We start from the raw sequence: 16,430 nt of genomic DNA, 5'->3' as shown, positions 1-16,430 counted from the left end.
CAGCATTTGAGCAACCACGCGGTTCAACTACAGCAATCATCCAAGACAATACTACTGCTTCAGATGGTAAGCATCAACTTGAGAACGGTGAAGCCAGAGAAAAACATAACGGCACAGATCTCATTCAACGCAATAACGCTGCGTTAGACAGCAAGCATGATTTGGAGAATGGAGACACCAAAGAAAAGATGTTTGGAACAGATCCAGTAGTTGCAGAAATTAAGATCCAACACCAGGAAACAAGCACTGCAGTTGACATAAAAAACAAATGAAAGAAAAGTCGAGGTTGTGGAGGCAACCCAAGCATGAAGATCTCAAACACCAAGAGCTGTTTTACTTGTAACTAAACATGTACAACGTACTATTAACATACAAGTAGCATTTCGTTCAAGTTGACCTTACGAAAACAACATGAGCAATCCGGTGAACAGTTTTACTAATACTGGATTACCAAGGCTGTCTCACTTGCAATTAAACATATACAACGTACAATGAACATACACGAGTAGCATAAGCATTTCGTTCAAGTAGGCCTTACAGAAACCGCATCAGCAATTTCCGTCATCCACGAGCAAGTGAAAACACTCACTGCCATGAGCAAACTCTTCACCATGTGCAGCCTTGCAATGCAGGTACAATCACTCCAAATAGCACTGCAAGTCCCCAATTCTTCCACCCAGCAGCCTCATTCAACCCCATTTCCAAAACCCAGCTACACACCCCCAAAACCCCAGATACACACTCAAAAACCAGCATCAAACATACCTCAATCCTCCTTGTTCCATTGACACACCCTCACGCTTCGAATCAAGGAATCGAAATCCTAAGGGGATTCCAGTACAACCACTGGACCCAGAGTCCAGAATGAGTGAGTACCTGATCCAATGATGATTCTGTGTATTTGTTGAAACACATTCTCTCCTGCACATTTTTTTTTTTCACAATGGAAGCTGATTATTTCTGCTTTCCCTCTCAGACAAATTTTATGAATTGTCAAATTTATTTATCTAATTAATTATAAATTGTACTCGAAATAAGGTTCCCTAGTCAGCATGAACCAGTTGGAAATATAACCTACCCATAAAACAAACAAAACATACAAGATTAGATCAAACATCGTGATATCTGAAAGCACAAACCTGAAGAGCAGCACTACCCACCTCCAATTATCGACTTGCTATCTTACGTCTCCCCCTGCACTAATAACCCGATCACTCTCCACGAGACAGCTCGCAATGTGATCCTATTCTGAGGAATAAAACCCTGTACTAAACCAGAACGACCAAACAGGAATGTATCAAGTCCTAGTCACCTTGCTTAGAACAAAGGGGTGGCCAGCCCAGCACCACACACTATTGTCCTGCAATCTCCTGCATTAGCCACAAAAAAAGTTTGTTTCTAGCAATAAGTGTTGAATTGTAATCTTGTCTTGGCCCAAAGATAATTGATCCGGCCCATACACAAAGAAAGATCCATGCACATGCTAGAGAATTCTAGCAAAGTTCAAGTTGGTGGAAGAGTCTAGAAGAATGGTGAGGATTCCACCAACATACAAGATTAGTGTAGATAATTCTAGCTTAGGAAGGTAGTGGAATTATCTAGATATCTCTAGCATGATGTTTTCATGCTTCTCCAAGGTTCCATCCATGCCTATAAAAGGAGAAGGCATCCACACCATTTGGAACAACCAAGAGAGCAAGTAGCAAGAAGTGAGAGTGTCAAGTAAGAAGTAAGAAGAAGCAACAAAGCTTCTAAGAGTGTTTGAGTGTTTCCTTTTGTACTAAGTTTGTGAGTGAATAAAAACCTTGTGTAATACTTTGAGAATTCTTCCTTTCTCTTGCCTATCAATTCCGCTGCGTTACATTTTTCTTTGTAAGATAAACCTCTCCAAGTAGTGAAGCATTTTTAAACCCCAACAAAGTGGTACCAGAGCTATGGCTAGCAATGCTATGGCAGCCTTCCAAGTTCCAGTGCTCGACAGCAACAACTTCGATAATTGGAGTATCAAAATGAAGGCCCTTTTGGGTGCACACGATGTCTGGGAAGTTGTGGAGAAAGGCTAAACTGAGCCAGAAGATGAAGCTACTCTGTCTCAACCCCAGAAGGAGAGTTTGAAAGATTCAAGAAAGAGAGACAAGAAGGCTCTCTACCTCATCTACCAAGCATTAGATGACAATGGCTTTGAGAAGGTCTCGAGTGCAACCTCTGCCAAGCAAGCATGGGAGAAGCTTCAAACCTCTTACAAAGGAGCCGAACAAGTGAAAAAGGTTCGTCTTCAAGTATTAAGAGGTGAGTTCGAATCTCTACAAATGAAAGGGTCTGAATCAATCTCTGATTATTTCTCAAGAGTCTTAGCCGTTTCCAATCAATTAAAAAGAAACGGAGAAAAGTTAGAAGATGTTAGAATTATGGAGAAGATACTACGCTCGTTGGACCCCAAGTTCGAGCATATTGTCGTGACGATTGAAGAAACTAAAAACTTGGAAGAAATTAGTATAGAGCAATTAATGGGTTCGCTACAAGCATATGAAGAGAAACATAAGAAGAGGCAAGGGAATGATGAGCAGCTCCTTAAGACGCATGTTCAGCCAAAGAAGAAAGAAGAAAGCTTCGACAACGAGAGAAGCCGATATGGAAGAAGTCGTGGTCGAGGTCGCGGACGTGGACATGGGCGTGGATGTGGTTGGAACTTAAACAACCATAGCAACTACGAAAGAGGAGAAAGCTCAACAAAAGGTCGCGGAAGAGGACGCTCAAACTCAAGGTATGAAAAATCTCAAGTTCAATGCTATAATTGTCAAAAGTTTGGGCATTATGCTTGGGAATGTAGAGCTCCAAACAACAGACTTGATGAGAAGGTCAATTATGTGAAAGAAGAGAAAGAAGAGAATGGTGTTGTGCTACTAGCATGCAAGAACAATGATGGAGACCAAGACTATACATGGTACCTTGACACCGGCGCCAGCAACCACATGTGCGGCAGAAGAAGCATCTTCGTAGAGCTCAATGAATCAGTGAGTGGTAACGTTTCTTTTGGAGATGAATCCAAAATACCCGTAAAAGGAAAAGGTAACATCCTTATTCCCCTGGAAAATGGGGGTCACCAATTAATTTCGAATGTCTACTACGTGCCCAATATGAAAAGCAACATTTTGAGTTTGGGTCAACTCTTAGAAAAAGGTTATGATTTTCATACGAAAAATTATATCCTTTTTCTTAGAGATGACAAAGGAAGATTAATTGCCAAGGCGAAAATGTCAAAGAATAGGATGTTTCCCATGAACATTCAAAACGATGTTGCAAAGTGTCTCAAGATATGTTACAAAGACATATCTTGGCTTTGGCATCTTCGTTTTGGGCATCTTAACTTTGGGGGATTGGAGTTATTATCCAAGAAGGAGATGGTGAGAGGCTTACCGTGTATCAGCCACCCTGATCAAGTTTGCGAAGGATGTTTACTTGGGAAACAGTTCAGGAAAAGCTTTCCAAAGGAGTCGACCACAAGAGCCCAGAAGCCACTCGAGCTCATTCACACCGATGTGTGCGGTCCAATAAAACCAAGCTCTTTGGGTAAAAATAATTATTTCCTTCTCTTCATTGATGATTTTTCAAGAAAAACCTGGGTGTATTTCTTGAAGCAGAAATCAGAAGTCTTTGGAGCATTCAAGAAGTTTAAAGTCGCTGTAGAAAAGGAGAGTGGTTGCAAGATCAAAGCCATGAGATCTGATCGAGGAGGAGAATTCACTTCGAAGGAATTTCAAGAGTTTTGTGAAGAAAATGGAATTCGTCGACCTTTGACAGTTCCAAGATCCCCTCAACAAAATGGAGTGGCGGAAAGAAAAAATCGAACCATCCTCGACATGGCTCGAAGCATGCTCAAAAGCAAGAAATTGCCTAAGGAATTGTGGGCAGAAGCTGTAGCATGTGCTGTCTACCTATCCAATCGGTCTCCAACAAGGAGTGTGTGGGGAAAAACTCCGCAAGAAGCATGGAGTGGAAGAAAACCAGGTATTTCTCATCTAAGAGTTTTTGGAAGCATAGCCCATGCACACGTACCAGACGAGAGGAGAACCAAACTCGACGACAAAAGTGAGAAGTTCATCTTCATCGGCTATGACACCAATTCAAAAGGCTATAAGCTGTATAATCCAAACAATGGGAAGACGGTGAACAGTCGAGATGTGATGTTCGATGAAGAAGGAGAATGGGATTTTGGCCCGCATGCAGGTGATCTTCACTTCTTTCCTCAATTTGAAGAAGAGAATGAACAAGGGATGATGGAGCAAGCAAGAGAGGTTCAACAAGAATCCACTACTCCACCTGCTTCACCAACATCAACCAATCATGGTAATTCATCAGCATCAGCATTGTCAAGTGGGAGTCTAAATGAAAGAGAAGTACCACGCACAAGAAGTATACGAGATCTTTATGAGGTAGCTGAAAGACTTGATAATCCTACACTTTTCTGTCTCTTTGCTGATTGTGAACCAGTCGACTTCCAAGAAGCAGTGCAAGATACTAAGTGGAGGAAAGCAATGGATGAAGAAATTGAAGCAATCCAGAAGAATGATACATGGGAACTCACTGTTCTTCCGAAAGGACACAAAGCCATCGGAGTCAAGTGGGTGTACAAGACAAAGAAAAATGCCAATGGAGAGGTCGAAAGATACAAGGCAAGACTAGTGGCGAAAGGCTATAGTCAAAGAGCCGGAATCGACTATGATGAGGTATTCGCACCCGTTGCTCGGTTGGAAACTATACGATTACTAATTTCTTTGGCAACTCAAAACAGTTGGAAGATTCAACAAATGGATGTGAAGTCCGCCTTCCTAAATGGAGTCCTTGAAGAAGAAGTCTACATTCAGCAACCGTCAGGCTATGAGATCAAAGGGCATGAAGACAAAGTTCTGAAGCTGAAGAAAGCCCTCTATGGGTTAAAACAAGCGCCACGAGCATGGAATAGTCGCATCGACAAGTACTTTCAGGAAAACAACTTCATCAAGTGCCCTCATGAACATGCTCTCTACGTCAAAGTCAAAGATGGAGATATTTTGATTGTGTGCTTATATGTGGATGATCTAATCTTCACTGGGAGTAATCCAAGCATGTTTGAAGAGTTCAAGCGAGTGATGACCAAAGAATTTGAGATGACCGACATCGGGTTGATGGCATATTACCTAGGCATTGAAGTCAAGCAGAACGAAGAAGGAATTTTCATCTCCCAAGAAAGCTACACAAAGGAGATACTGAAAAAGTTCAAAATGGACGACTGTAAGCCCGTGAGTACGCCAATGGAGTGCGGAGTCAAACTAACCAAGTATGACAAAGGAGAAAGCGTAGATCCAACATTTTTCAAAAGTCTAGTTGGAAGCTTGCGCTACTTGACTTGCACAAGACCAGATATTCTCTATGCTGTCGGATTAATCAGTCGCCACATGGAGAATCCCACAACTACACATTTGAAAACGGCCAAAAGAATTCTTCGATACCTCAAAGGTACTGTTAACTTTGGCTTGTTTTATTCAAGTTCTGATAACTACAAACTTGTTGGATATAGCGACAGTGATTGGGCAGGAGATTCCGACGATAGAAAAAGCACTACTGGATTTGTGTTCTTCATGGGAGACACTGCATTCACATGGATGTCGAAGAAGCAACCGATTGTCACTCTCTCTACCTGTGAAGCTGAATATGTAGCTGCTACTTCATGTGTCTGCCATGCAATCTGGTTGAGAAACTTGCTGAAAGAATTAAGAATGCGACAAGAAGAGCCAACAAAGATCTATGTCGACAACAAGTCTGCAATAGCTCTAGCAAAGAATCCAGTATTCCATGACAGGAGCAAACACATAGATACCCGTTATCATTTCTTAAGAGAGTGCATTGCAAGAAAGGATGTGCAAGTGGAATACGTGAAGTCTCAAGACCAAGTTGCCGACATATTCACCAAGCCACTCAAACAAGAAGACTTTGTTAGACTAAGAAACTCAATTGGCGTCACAAGACAAGATTAAGGGGGGATGTTGAATTGTAATCTTGTCTTGGCCCAAAGATAATTGATCCGACCCATACACAAAGAAAAATCCATGCACATGCTAGAGAATTCTAGCAAAGTTCAAGTTGGTGGAAGAGTCTAGAAGAATGGTGAGGATTCCACCAACATACAAGATTAGTGTAGATAATTCTAGCTTAGGAAGGTAGTGGAATTATCTAGATATCTCTAGCATGATGTTTTCATGCTTCTCCAAGGTTCCATCCATGCCTATAAAAGGAGAAGGCATCCACACCATTTGGAACAACCAAGAGAGCAAGTAGCAAGAAGTGAGAGTGTCAAGTAAGAAGTAAGAAGAAGCAACAAAGCTTCTAAGAGTGTTTGAGTGTTTCCTTTTGTACTAAGTTTGTGAGTGAATAAAAACCTTGTGTAATACTTTGAGAATTCTTCCTTTCTCTTGCCTATCAATTCCGCTGCGTTACATTTTTCTTTGTAAGATAAACCTCTCCAAGTAGTGAAGCATTTTTAAACCCCAACAATAAGAGCAGCAGCTGCAGTGCAACCAGGGTGCCAATCCTTCTGGATAACTCTCTTGGATTTCCGGTATAAACCCACCTCAGCTCTAAATATTATATCGGTCTTAACGAATGCCTCAAACAATGCACTGCTGGGACTGCATTTAGAGATAAAGTCAATTACTCAAATAAAGTATACACTGTCAAAAAGCGCAAAAAAAAAAAAAAAAAAAAAAAAAAAAATGAAAGTAACAAACCTGCTAATCGAACTCATAGCTTGCAGGAATCCTGGAAAAGCTCGAGCTGAAAATTCAGCAGCTGCTGCACCTGCATTTTGTTATAGTTATATCCTTGTAGCACAGCATCGGAATCAGGTTGCCAGTAGAATTACCAAATACACAATTATAATTAGATAAATCATCAAAACTCACCTCTATGACCATGAAAAGTACCAAAAACATGGATATCCCTTTTATTACGCATGTGTGGCTAAAGGAAATGTGTGTCCTCCACGGTCTCCCTTCTGCCACATGTAGCAAAGGATCCCCAAGAAAGTACAGAATGATATGCCAAAGGATCATTTGAAGCCCGAAGCCACATTTCCAAACCATGCTTAGGTTCACAAGCTCTTTTGATGGAATTTCTCCCTCAGTAAACCAGTTAATCCCCTCTTGATAAGCTTCAAGATTGTTGGCAACATCTCTAGGCTGATTACCAAGAGAATTAAGAGAGTCGTGAAAGGAAATATCTGGCTCCTTTCTTTTCTTTCCCTGTTCCAAAATTATAGCAAGTTTAGTAACTATGACATTGAAAGAAGGCATGTTTTGAGAATTTGCATCCCAACATCTCAATATCAATGACAATAAAGTTGATGGCACTCCAAACTCAGGATCAGCAAGAACTGGCCGCAATTCATCTGATACCACTGCTGCTGTAAGTTGCTGCTCTTTGTAGTTCATCTCCAGTACAGTGTGCGCCTGCCAGCATTATACACCAATCAGCTAGTAGCTACCATGAGCTATTCAGTGACATATTTGAGTAGTCACGTTCATAGTTAAAGCATTAAAGCTATGAGAAATTTATGTTGGGTAAAAGCATAATTCCATCAGAAGATGCTGCTTTGAAACTCAAGATCATAATACTGATACTCAGAACACGAAATACATGCATGAACGCATCTATAGATGGCAAGAATTCTTACTAAATATTGTTGAATTATAAGTATTTGAGCTGAAAAGTTTTTAGAATAAGTTTGTGTTTAAATTGGTGTATTCACTTGTGCAGAATGAGGCAAAGTGTAAATGTCTAGTTTTGTAAAAGGGCCATGAGTGCCATGTGTTGTTAGATCCATGAAATTAGAAAGATGTGTGTCTAGGATGAAATGTAGAGGTTTATGTGGTCCCAAGTTAAGGACCTTCAGTTAATGTAAAGCACGTTAGTGCTCCTTTCTGAATAGAAGAGAATTATTCCTCTGCAAACTTTCTGCAGAGAAGAAGAACACAAAACCATTCGTTTCCTTCAGTCTTTTGTTCATCGTTTATTCTTTCTGTTCAGCTCCATATACATCAAAATACTCATTGATTCCAGAAACACTAACATGGTATCAGAGCCTAGTTGGATTTAACAATCTGGGCGTAAATCTGTGAAGTTATCGAGCTCAATCGAAGCTCTCTTGAAACTCTGTGAAGGTTGTCGATTCAGATCAAAACCATGTCTGGATCTGGAGGATCGGAAGTGAGGACTCCAATCTTCTCCGGTGAGAACTACGAGTTCTGGAGAATCAAAATGGTGACAATCTTCAAATCACATGGGTTGTGGAATCTGGTGGAGAAAGGAGTTAAAACGTCTGATTCGAAGAAGAAGAAGAAGTCTGAAGGATCGTCGGAGGATGATGGAGATGAAGAAATGTCAGCTGTGTTGATGCAAGACGCAAAGGCTTTGGGAATCATACAGAATGCAGTCTCGGATCAAATCTTCCCTCGAATCGCCAATGCCGAGTCAGCGAAGATGGCATGGGATTTGTTGTATGGAGAGTATCATGGTGGTGATCAGGTACGATCTGTGAAATTGCAGAATCTTAGAAGAGAATTTGAATATGCTAGGATGCGAGATGATGAGTCTTTGTCTAGCTATCTTACACGGTTGAATGATCTAATCAATCAGATGAGAACATTTGGTGAATCTTTGTCGAATGAGAGACTAGTGCAGAAGGTCCTGATTAGTCTTAGCAAACCTTATGATTCTATCTGTTTGGTTATAGAAAATATAAAGTGTCTAGAGACTGTAGAATTGCAGGAAGTAGTTGCAATCTTAAAGAGTCAAGAACAACGGTTCGATTTGCATATGGTTGATGCAAATGAGAGAGCATTCTCTTCACTCTCTGTGAATCCAAAGGAGCAGAACAAGAGTGGTGGTCATTCGAGTTCATCTAGAACTCAGAGAAATTGGAATTCTAAAGGCAAGAAATGGGAATCAAAACCCAAATTTCAGCAGAAATCTCCTCTGCACAGTTATCAGAGTGCAAATGCATCTCAGTCAGTGGGTCAGGAGGTTGCAAAGCCTCAGTGCAAAGTGTGTTCTAAGTATCACTTTGGTGAGTGTAGATACAAAGGGAAACCAAAGTGTTTCAACTGTGATAAATTTGGGCATTGGGCTAGGGAGTGTAATGTAGGCAGGTCAGTGCAAAAGGCAAATAATGCAAGTCAACTGGAGATGACAGGAAATCTGTTTTATGCAAACAACACTGTCACAGAACCAAAGGTGAATGGAGAGTGGTATATAGACAGTGGTTGTAGCAATCATATGACAGGAAATGTAGATTTGCTTGTTGAGGTTAGAACCAATGTAGCTGGTAAAGTTCAAATGCCAACTGGAGATCTTGTGAATGTTGCAGGAATGGGATCTTTAGTTATTGATACAAATAAAGGGAGAAAATATGTTAGAGAAGTAATGTATCTTCCCGGGTTAAAGGAGAACTTACTCAGTGTTGGTCAGATGGATGAACATGGATACTTCTTGGTGTTTGGAGGTGGAATGTGCAATGTGTATGATGGTCCATCACTAGAATGCCTGGTTATGAGAGTGAAAAAGAAAGTGAATAGGTGTTATCCACTGACTTTGTTCTCTGAGAATCAAATGGTGCTGAAAGCGAGTGTTACTTACTCCACTGAGATTTGGCACAGGAGATTTGGACATTTACATTTTGGTGGTCTCAAACAATTGAGAGACAAGGAAATGGTACATGGTTTGCCACAGCTTGCAGATTACAATGGAGTCTGTGAAGGATGCCAATTTGGTAAACAGCACAGAGAAGAATTCCCTAGAAATCAAGTGTATAGAGCAACTGCTCCACTTGAATTGACTCATGTCGATTTGTGTGGACCTATGAAGACTGAGTCAATTGCTGGAAATAAGTATTTCATGCTGCTGATAGATGATTTTACCAGAATGGTTTGGGTCTATTTCTTGAGATATAAGTCAGATGCGTTCAACTGCTTTAAGAAATTCAAAGCTATGGCAGAATTACAAAGTGGTTTCAAGATTAAGACATTGAGAAATGACAGAGGAGGGGAGTTCAAGTCTGCAGAATTTGATCAGTTCTGTGAAAAAGAAGGATTACAAAGACAGTTTACTCTTGCATATACTCCACAACAAAATGGAGTAGTGGAAAGGAAGAACAGAACAGTGATTGAAATGGCGAAATCTATGTTGCATGAGAAGAGGATGCCATACTTTCTTTGGGCAGAAGCTGTGCATACATCTGTATATATTCTGAATAGATGTCCCTGATAGGAGCATATTCATGCGACTTAAATGGCTTGTTCTCGTGCATTTACGTTATGTTTCTCTCGTTATTTTAGTCCTTTATGCTTCTTTTGTGTGTTTTCAGGTTCTAAGGGCCTAGGGAGCAAGAAAGTGCATTTTGAGGCCATTTGGAGCATTTTTGGGCATGGATTGGATAGCTTATCCATGGAGCCAAGAGGATGGACGAATTTGAAGGCCTTGTATGCACTTGAAGACACAAAACAATGGCTCTAGCCCAATCAAACACATTATGCCATACAAACCAACCTATTTTAGGCCCATTCTATGTACTTAAACCCTAGCCCTTTAAACTAATTCATTTATCACTTATCAAACCATTCACTTATCACTCACCACATATCATTCACTTATCACTTAACATATCATTCATTTATTTCACTTCCATACTCCTCTTAATTCCACATGCATTCTCACACATGCACATCATTCACTCACATTTCCACCATTCATTCTTTATTCCTTTCCAAACATCTCACATGCATTTCCACCTTCCTACTTCATCATTTCACCACATTCTCCCTCTTTAACTCACATGCATTCATCATAATTCACAACACAAAACAACTTCATTGTTGTGGGTTCCCATTTCCTTTCCAAACATCTCACATGCATTTCTTCATTATTTCCTAACCCTACATGCATTATTTATTGCATCTTCACATGCATTCACACACACTTTACATGCATTATTTATTGCATCTTCATTATTTCCTATATGCCATTTTCAGATTTCCACCCACTAACCTAGTCATCAACACATGCACTTCCACCTTTCATCCACAATGATTCATGATTCATTCACTTTGCATCCTTTAAATCACATACTTTTCCATCATTAATTAGCCACTTGCATCTTAAACAAACAACCATATGTTCCCTCCACTACTCCTATAAATACCCTTGCATTCATTCATTCAAGAACATCTCATTCACAACACAACACCCCTCAAACACTTCCATTCTTTCCTTAGCCGTGAGTCCCCCCTCCCTACTAATCCAAACACCAACCATCTTTCCATTTCCATCACTCCTCACTCCATTCCACACTTCCATTCCCCCAAACCAACTATCCTTAGACCTTATGCTACAACAACGAGGAAGAGAAGAGGACCTAAACGTTCATACAATTCAAGTTTGAGTTGTTGGAATGTTTAGGTGATTCTTTGATTTCAATGTTTCATTTTAATTCTCTTTGTTTTGTACGTATAAGGAATGGAAGAGAAGAGTGCCTAAACGTTCATACAATTCAAGTTTGAGTTGTTGGAATGTTTAGGTGTTTCTTTGATTTCAATGTTATGAAGAACTAATCCCCCTTTAGCTAGGGGGTAATTCGAAATAAATGTTTATGCTTGCATTTTGATTTGATTACTTCTAATTGCGTTTCATAAGTTGTGAATTCAATTTGTTTAACTATTTGATTGATAACCTATTTATGTATGTTTATTGAGAGTGCACGCTTAATTTTCATTCATGAATATGACGCTAGAATATAAGTGAGTTTCACCTAATCGTTATGAACTTATATTCACAAGTAGTGGAGGTTGCTTATAAACAATCGCGTTAAACGAATTCTTGGCATAAGTTTCATGCGTATTCCATAGTAACGAATGCCTCGTCAACACTTATAGTTTTCAAAGAACTTAATGATTCTTGCTTGTATCTCTATTATGCAATTCATGTAGGGAACTTGTGGGGAATGCTTTGGGTTGTCGTATGCAATCATCCAATTCATTAACTTAAGGAAAACTTGACGGTTAATTTAAGCGAACCTAATTAACCCGGGGTGATGAGTTTCATAATTTATTGAAATGCAATTGGAAATCTTTTTATTATGCAAGTGTAACATGTGTAGAGAAGAACCCCTTAGCTAGCCATACCATCCATTCATTTCCGTCAATTTCATATTTACAATTTGTTTTCTTTACAATCTATCCATTTTAGTTTAAATTCGTCCAAAATCAATCCCCCCATATTTCGTTTAAGTCTTAGTCTTAATCTTTCTTATTTTTAGTTTTGAATTCTTCGAGTTTAGTATAGCATTTTAGTTTGTGTTTTTAAAAGCATTTTGAGTCTTTTGATTTGTTTTAGTGTTTTAAAGTTTAGTTTTACATTCTTTGAGTCTAGTTTAGTGTTTTATATTATGTTTTTACGTTTTTAAGTCAAATCCAAGTGATTAACAATCCCTCCTAATCCCCGGTCCAGAACGATCCCTACTTATACTTATACTACAATTGTCAAAAAGAGGGTTTAATTTGTGTGCGTATAAATCTCGCATCAAATTTTGGCGCCGTTGCCGGGGATTAGAAAATTTGCTAATCCCTTGGATTGTTTGTTTCTGTATTGTCTTTTAGATTTAGTTTTTTTTTTTATTTGTGTTTTGTTTGTTAAGAACAAGATGGCACTTGATAATGCTTCTCTTTTGTCACAACTCATGGAAAGGTCCCAAATGCAAAGAGTTGATATATTTAATCTTCAATCAAGGAATAACGTGTTTTCCAATACTTACAATTCGGATTGGAGTGATCATTCAAACTCTATGTGGTGGGAACCTCAAAATGCTCAACAAGGAGGATATTGGCAGCCACCACAACCTCATATTCAATATGCCCAACCAAATTTAAGTTCGTCAATAAATTATAACCAAAAGCTTGATGAATTAATTTGTTTGGTGCAGGGCTTACAAAATCAAGACAATGAGGCTCAACAAGAAGGATATTGGCAGCCGTATGAGGAGTTCTATTCAACGCCTATGCAGCCACCACAACCTGCCCAAAGGAATGTAGGTAATTCAAATGATAATGATACGATTTTTCAATTACTTACTACTCTGGAAAAGCAAATTGGGCAGATAGCGGAGTTCGAAGGACAATTTTGCGACCAAGGCGAACTCCCTAGTTCAACCATTGCAAATCAGAAGGGAGAATTTGAAACTGCCAAGGAAATCATGTTGAGAAGTGACAAGGAGGTTGGAACGGACCCTCAACCATCAAAATCAAATCACAAGGAAGAGGAATACACCCAACCCACGGAAAGGGTGGAAACACCTTTACCGGAGGCTCCTATGCCATCTAATACAGGTATGGTTCTTCCAAATTTCATTATTTTTAACCCTATTCCTTGCAGATTCATGACTTCCAAGGAAGAAGAAGGTGAAAAAGACATCTTGGAAGCCCTTCCAAAGGTGACAAGTAGGGAATGTCATGAATCCATCAAAGAGGACGTTCTTGAAACCACAAAATCCAAAGAAGTTAAATTTGATGACATTGGACAAGTAATAACCATCACTTGCAATCTGGCCAAGTCCAATATCCCTGAAACTTTCAAAGGAGTGGTATTTGTCATTGAGTTCTTGTCGGACAAAACAAGTAAGTATTTTTTTCCAAATTCCATTAGATTTTATACTAACTTGCTATTTTTTTTGAATCAGGCACCTACACTAGAATTCAAACCAATGCCGGTTCACTTCAATTATCACCTTCCATTCAAGGACCAATTCTATGCCGTTTGATTTTATTTATGTTAATAAAAAAAAAAAAAAAAAAAAAAAAAAAAAAAAAAAAAAAAAAAAAAAAAGAAAGATACTAAACATGGAGAAAGATGGAGCTTCACAAAGGTTGTTTGCGTGAAGTCCCACTACGAGGCGCAGAAGCGGAAGGCGCAGAAGCGGGAGGCATAGAAGCGGGAGGCATCGAAGCGGAAGGCATCGGAGCGGGAGGCATCGGAGCTAGAGCATTCCAAGCCTCAATACTTGGCCAAGCGCTGGATGACCCAGGAAAAAGGTGCCTCTGGAGATAAGACGCAAGCCTTTGACGGTCACTGTGAATTCGACCCTCAGATTCTTGCAGCTCATCAAGCTTCCTCTTCATCCCCGACGAATAGTTATTTGCAAGCACATGCAAACTTCTATTCTCGTACTTAAGCTGCTGGATCTCTTGCTTAAGTCTTTCCACCTCTGCCATCAACGATTCCACCTGACGGGAGCGGGCAAGCAGGCGTAGGCCCATGTTGGACACAGAGCTCGCACACTGAACACTAAGTGCGAGAGACTCTTGAACGGCCAACTCATCGGACCGTCCTGACAGCAGCCTACTATCTTTTGGAGTGAGGAGGTTTTTAGCTACTATTGTAGCTGTTGTGGCGTCCTGCATCACAGAGTCTTCACCTGAAAGAGGACCGTTAGAAGATAAAAAAGAAGGGCGCCATACATTACCTTGACGGGGCGCAACCGGATCGCTGCTGAGACTCAAATCTAAGCTAAGGTTCGATGAGTTTGCCATTTTTTTCAAAAAGTGTTCAAAGAGAAGGGGTGGATGGAGTTAAAAATTTCACAAAGGGCCGGAGTCGAGTTTCAGGAATGGGAAATCTTCAGAGTGTGTTTGTTGTGGTGATCGATAGCTCAATAAAAAAGCCAAGGCGACGCGTCCACCGATTCAAAAAGCCGGAATTTCCGGCGTAATTTTGGCGACGCTTTCTCTGCTTTTCAGAAGACGCGTTCAACTTTGTCAAAAGATTTCTTCTTTTCAGACAACACGTGGAGGCCATCACCGCAACTACATATCTTTAGCCGACAAGCGCAAAGTTCGGCGACGCTTTCTCTGCTTTTCAGAAGACGCGTGCAGCTTTGTCAAAAGGAGTCGCATCTGCACTACCACGTGTCGTTCAGAAAGCGAAGGGGCGTCGTTCAGAAATCGAAGGGGCGCCTGCTCAGAAATCGAAGAGGCGTATTCAAAGATCGAAGAGGCGCCACTATTTCAAAAAGCCGGAATTGCGGGATCAAAACGTTTGTCGACAAGGGTAAAAAGTACCACCACTTGATATTATCTCTATATATGTCGACCTTCGTCTTTTATGGCAGGGCAAACCTGAAGAAAATGCCCAACTCTCCCTCACCTCTGAGGGCGCACTCCCAGCAAGGCCTTTCAAAATACTCAATTCTTTCTTCTTCCCCAAAGATGATACCAGATGCCTGGAGTACATATGACCCAGGAGGAAACGGCGGATTGAAGCATGTGCTGATTCATCCACCGCTTCTTCAAAGCAAAGGTATCTCATATCATCAAGGTCAAAAGCAAAAGTATCTCATATCATGCTCTTTCCCTGTCTTTTTCTTTGTCCTTGTTCTTACTCGCATGGCAAAGTAAAAGAAGCAATCAGCCGGCACTTGGAGTCAATCTTCCGATCTGGAGCCAACTGCCTGGAATCTATTCCTGATTGCTTACCTAGCGTTGCTCTCGAGTAGTCATCTTCAACGGTTGATACACTTCCGGAGAAGGGACCACTTCTGCAAAGGGGAGCGAGTAAGGCAAGTGAAAATGATACATTGAAGCATGTGGAGACAAACATAGGCTGAGTTATCCTCCAACCCTTTTCAATACGAATTGGAAAGATTGAACAAAGAAACAGACCAAAAGGGTATGCTCAGACCTTCGGGGGAGACCAAATGAACCATCCTGCTGCCCAGTTCAAGAAGTAGCACAAAGGAAAATCAACGATGGGCAGAAACCAGTTCAAGAGTAAGCCTGTGGAATCACAAAGATCAAAAGCCTCAATGCAATTACCAAGGAGAAGATGGAATTTACACTCTATAACCAGATTTGCGTCTCTAAACTCTTCTCTTTGTTAATTACATTATGCCATGTTTAGTATGTTTAAGTGCTTTTTGTGTATTTACTTATGCTTTGTGTGAATCTATGCTTAAAACATTGAGGACAATGTTTGATTTAAGTGTGGGGGGGTAACTAAGTATATTTGATGCAAATTCGTTGGATTTTATCGCCTATCACTTCACATGTTGTGTCTCACTGTTTTAAAACTGTTTTAGTGTGTTTTGTCTTAAAAATTCGAAAGTCCCATAAAAATTTGAAAAATTGTTTTGAAAAACCCAAAAAAGAGTTGTTTTAAAGTTGTTTTTGTGTGTGTGTTTGTGTCTTAGGATACCTTCCAACACAATGATAAGGATTTGGTTTGTAATTGCATGACTGTTAAAAAGAGTTATTAACATAGAGAAAAGTTTGATTTACTCTTGGTATATGCTTGGTTATGGTTATAATGTATAACTTCACATGCAATCATAAAAGAAAATTTAGTTTTTGTAACAT

The 16,430-nt window shown here is 40.0% G+C and overlaps 1 protein-coding gene across 4 annotated transcripts in view; it reads right to left on the bottom strand.

The window, feature by feature from the left end:
- Positions 1-314: 314 nt before the first annotated feature.
- The window catches only part of LOC137713857 (protein kinase and PP2C-like domain-containing protein), a 29,220-nt gene continuing 13,104 nt past the window's right edge, over positions 315-16,430 (bottom strand). The window contains exons 2-6 of one of the 4 annotated variants that reach the window (XM_088684447.1): positions 6,939-7,484; positions 6,765-6,834; positions 6,536-6,665; positions 1,140-1,409; positions 315-921 (exon numbers count right to left, since the gene is read on the bottom strand). In XM_088684447.1, the coding sequence (XP_088540573.1) occupies positions 1,353-1,409; positions 6,536-6,665; positions 6,765-6,834; positions 6,939-6,990 (309 nt within the window). In that variant the 5' untranslated portion in view covers positions 6,991-7,484 and the 3' untranslated portion in view covers positions 315-921; positions 1,140-1,352. Of the gene's footprint in view, positions 1,075-1,139; positions 1,410-6,523; positions 6,666-6,764; positions 6,835-6,938; positions 7,485-16,430 lie in introns of all 4 variants that reach the window. The other 3 variants (XM_088684448.1, XM_088684449.1, XM_088684446.1) reach the window with 3 other exon arrangements.

Source organism: Pyrus communis, chromosome 14, assembly GCF_041283825.1.
Source record: "Pyrus communis isolate YQ-2024b chromosome 14, ASM4128382v1, whole genome shotgun sequence".
Lineage (NCBI taxonomy): Eukaryota > Viridiplantae > Streptophyta > Magnoliopsida > Rosales > Rosaceae > Pyrus > Pyrus communis.
This window is presented reverse-complemented; position numbering and strand designations above follow the sequence as displayed.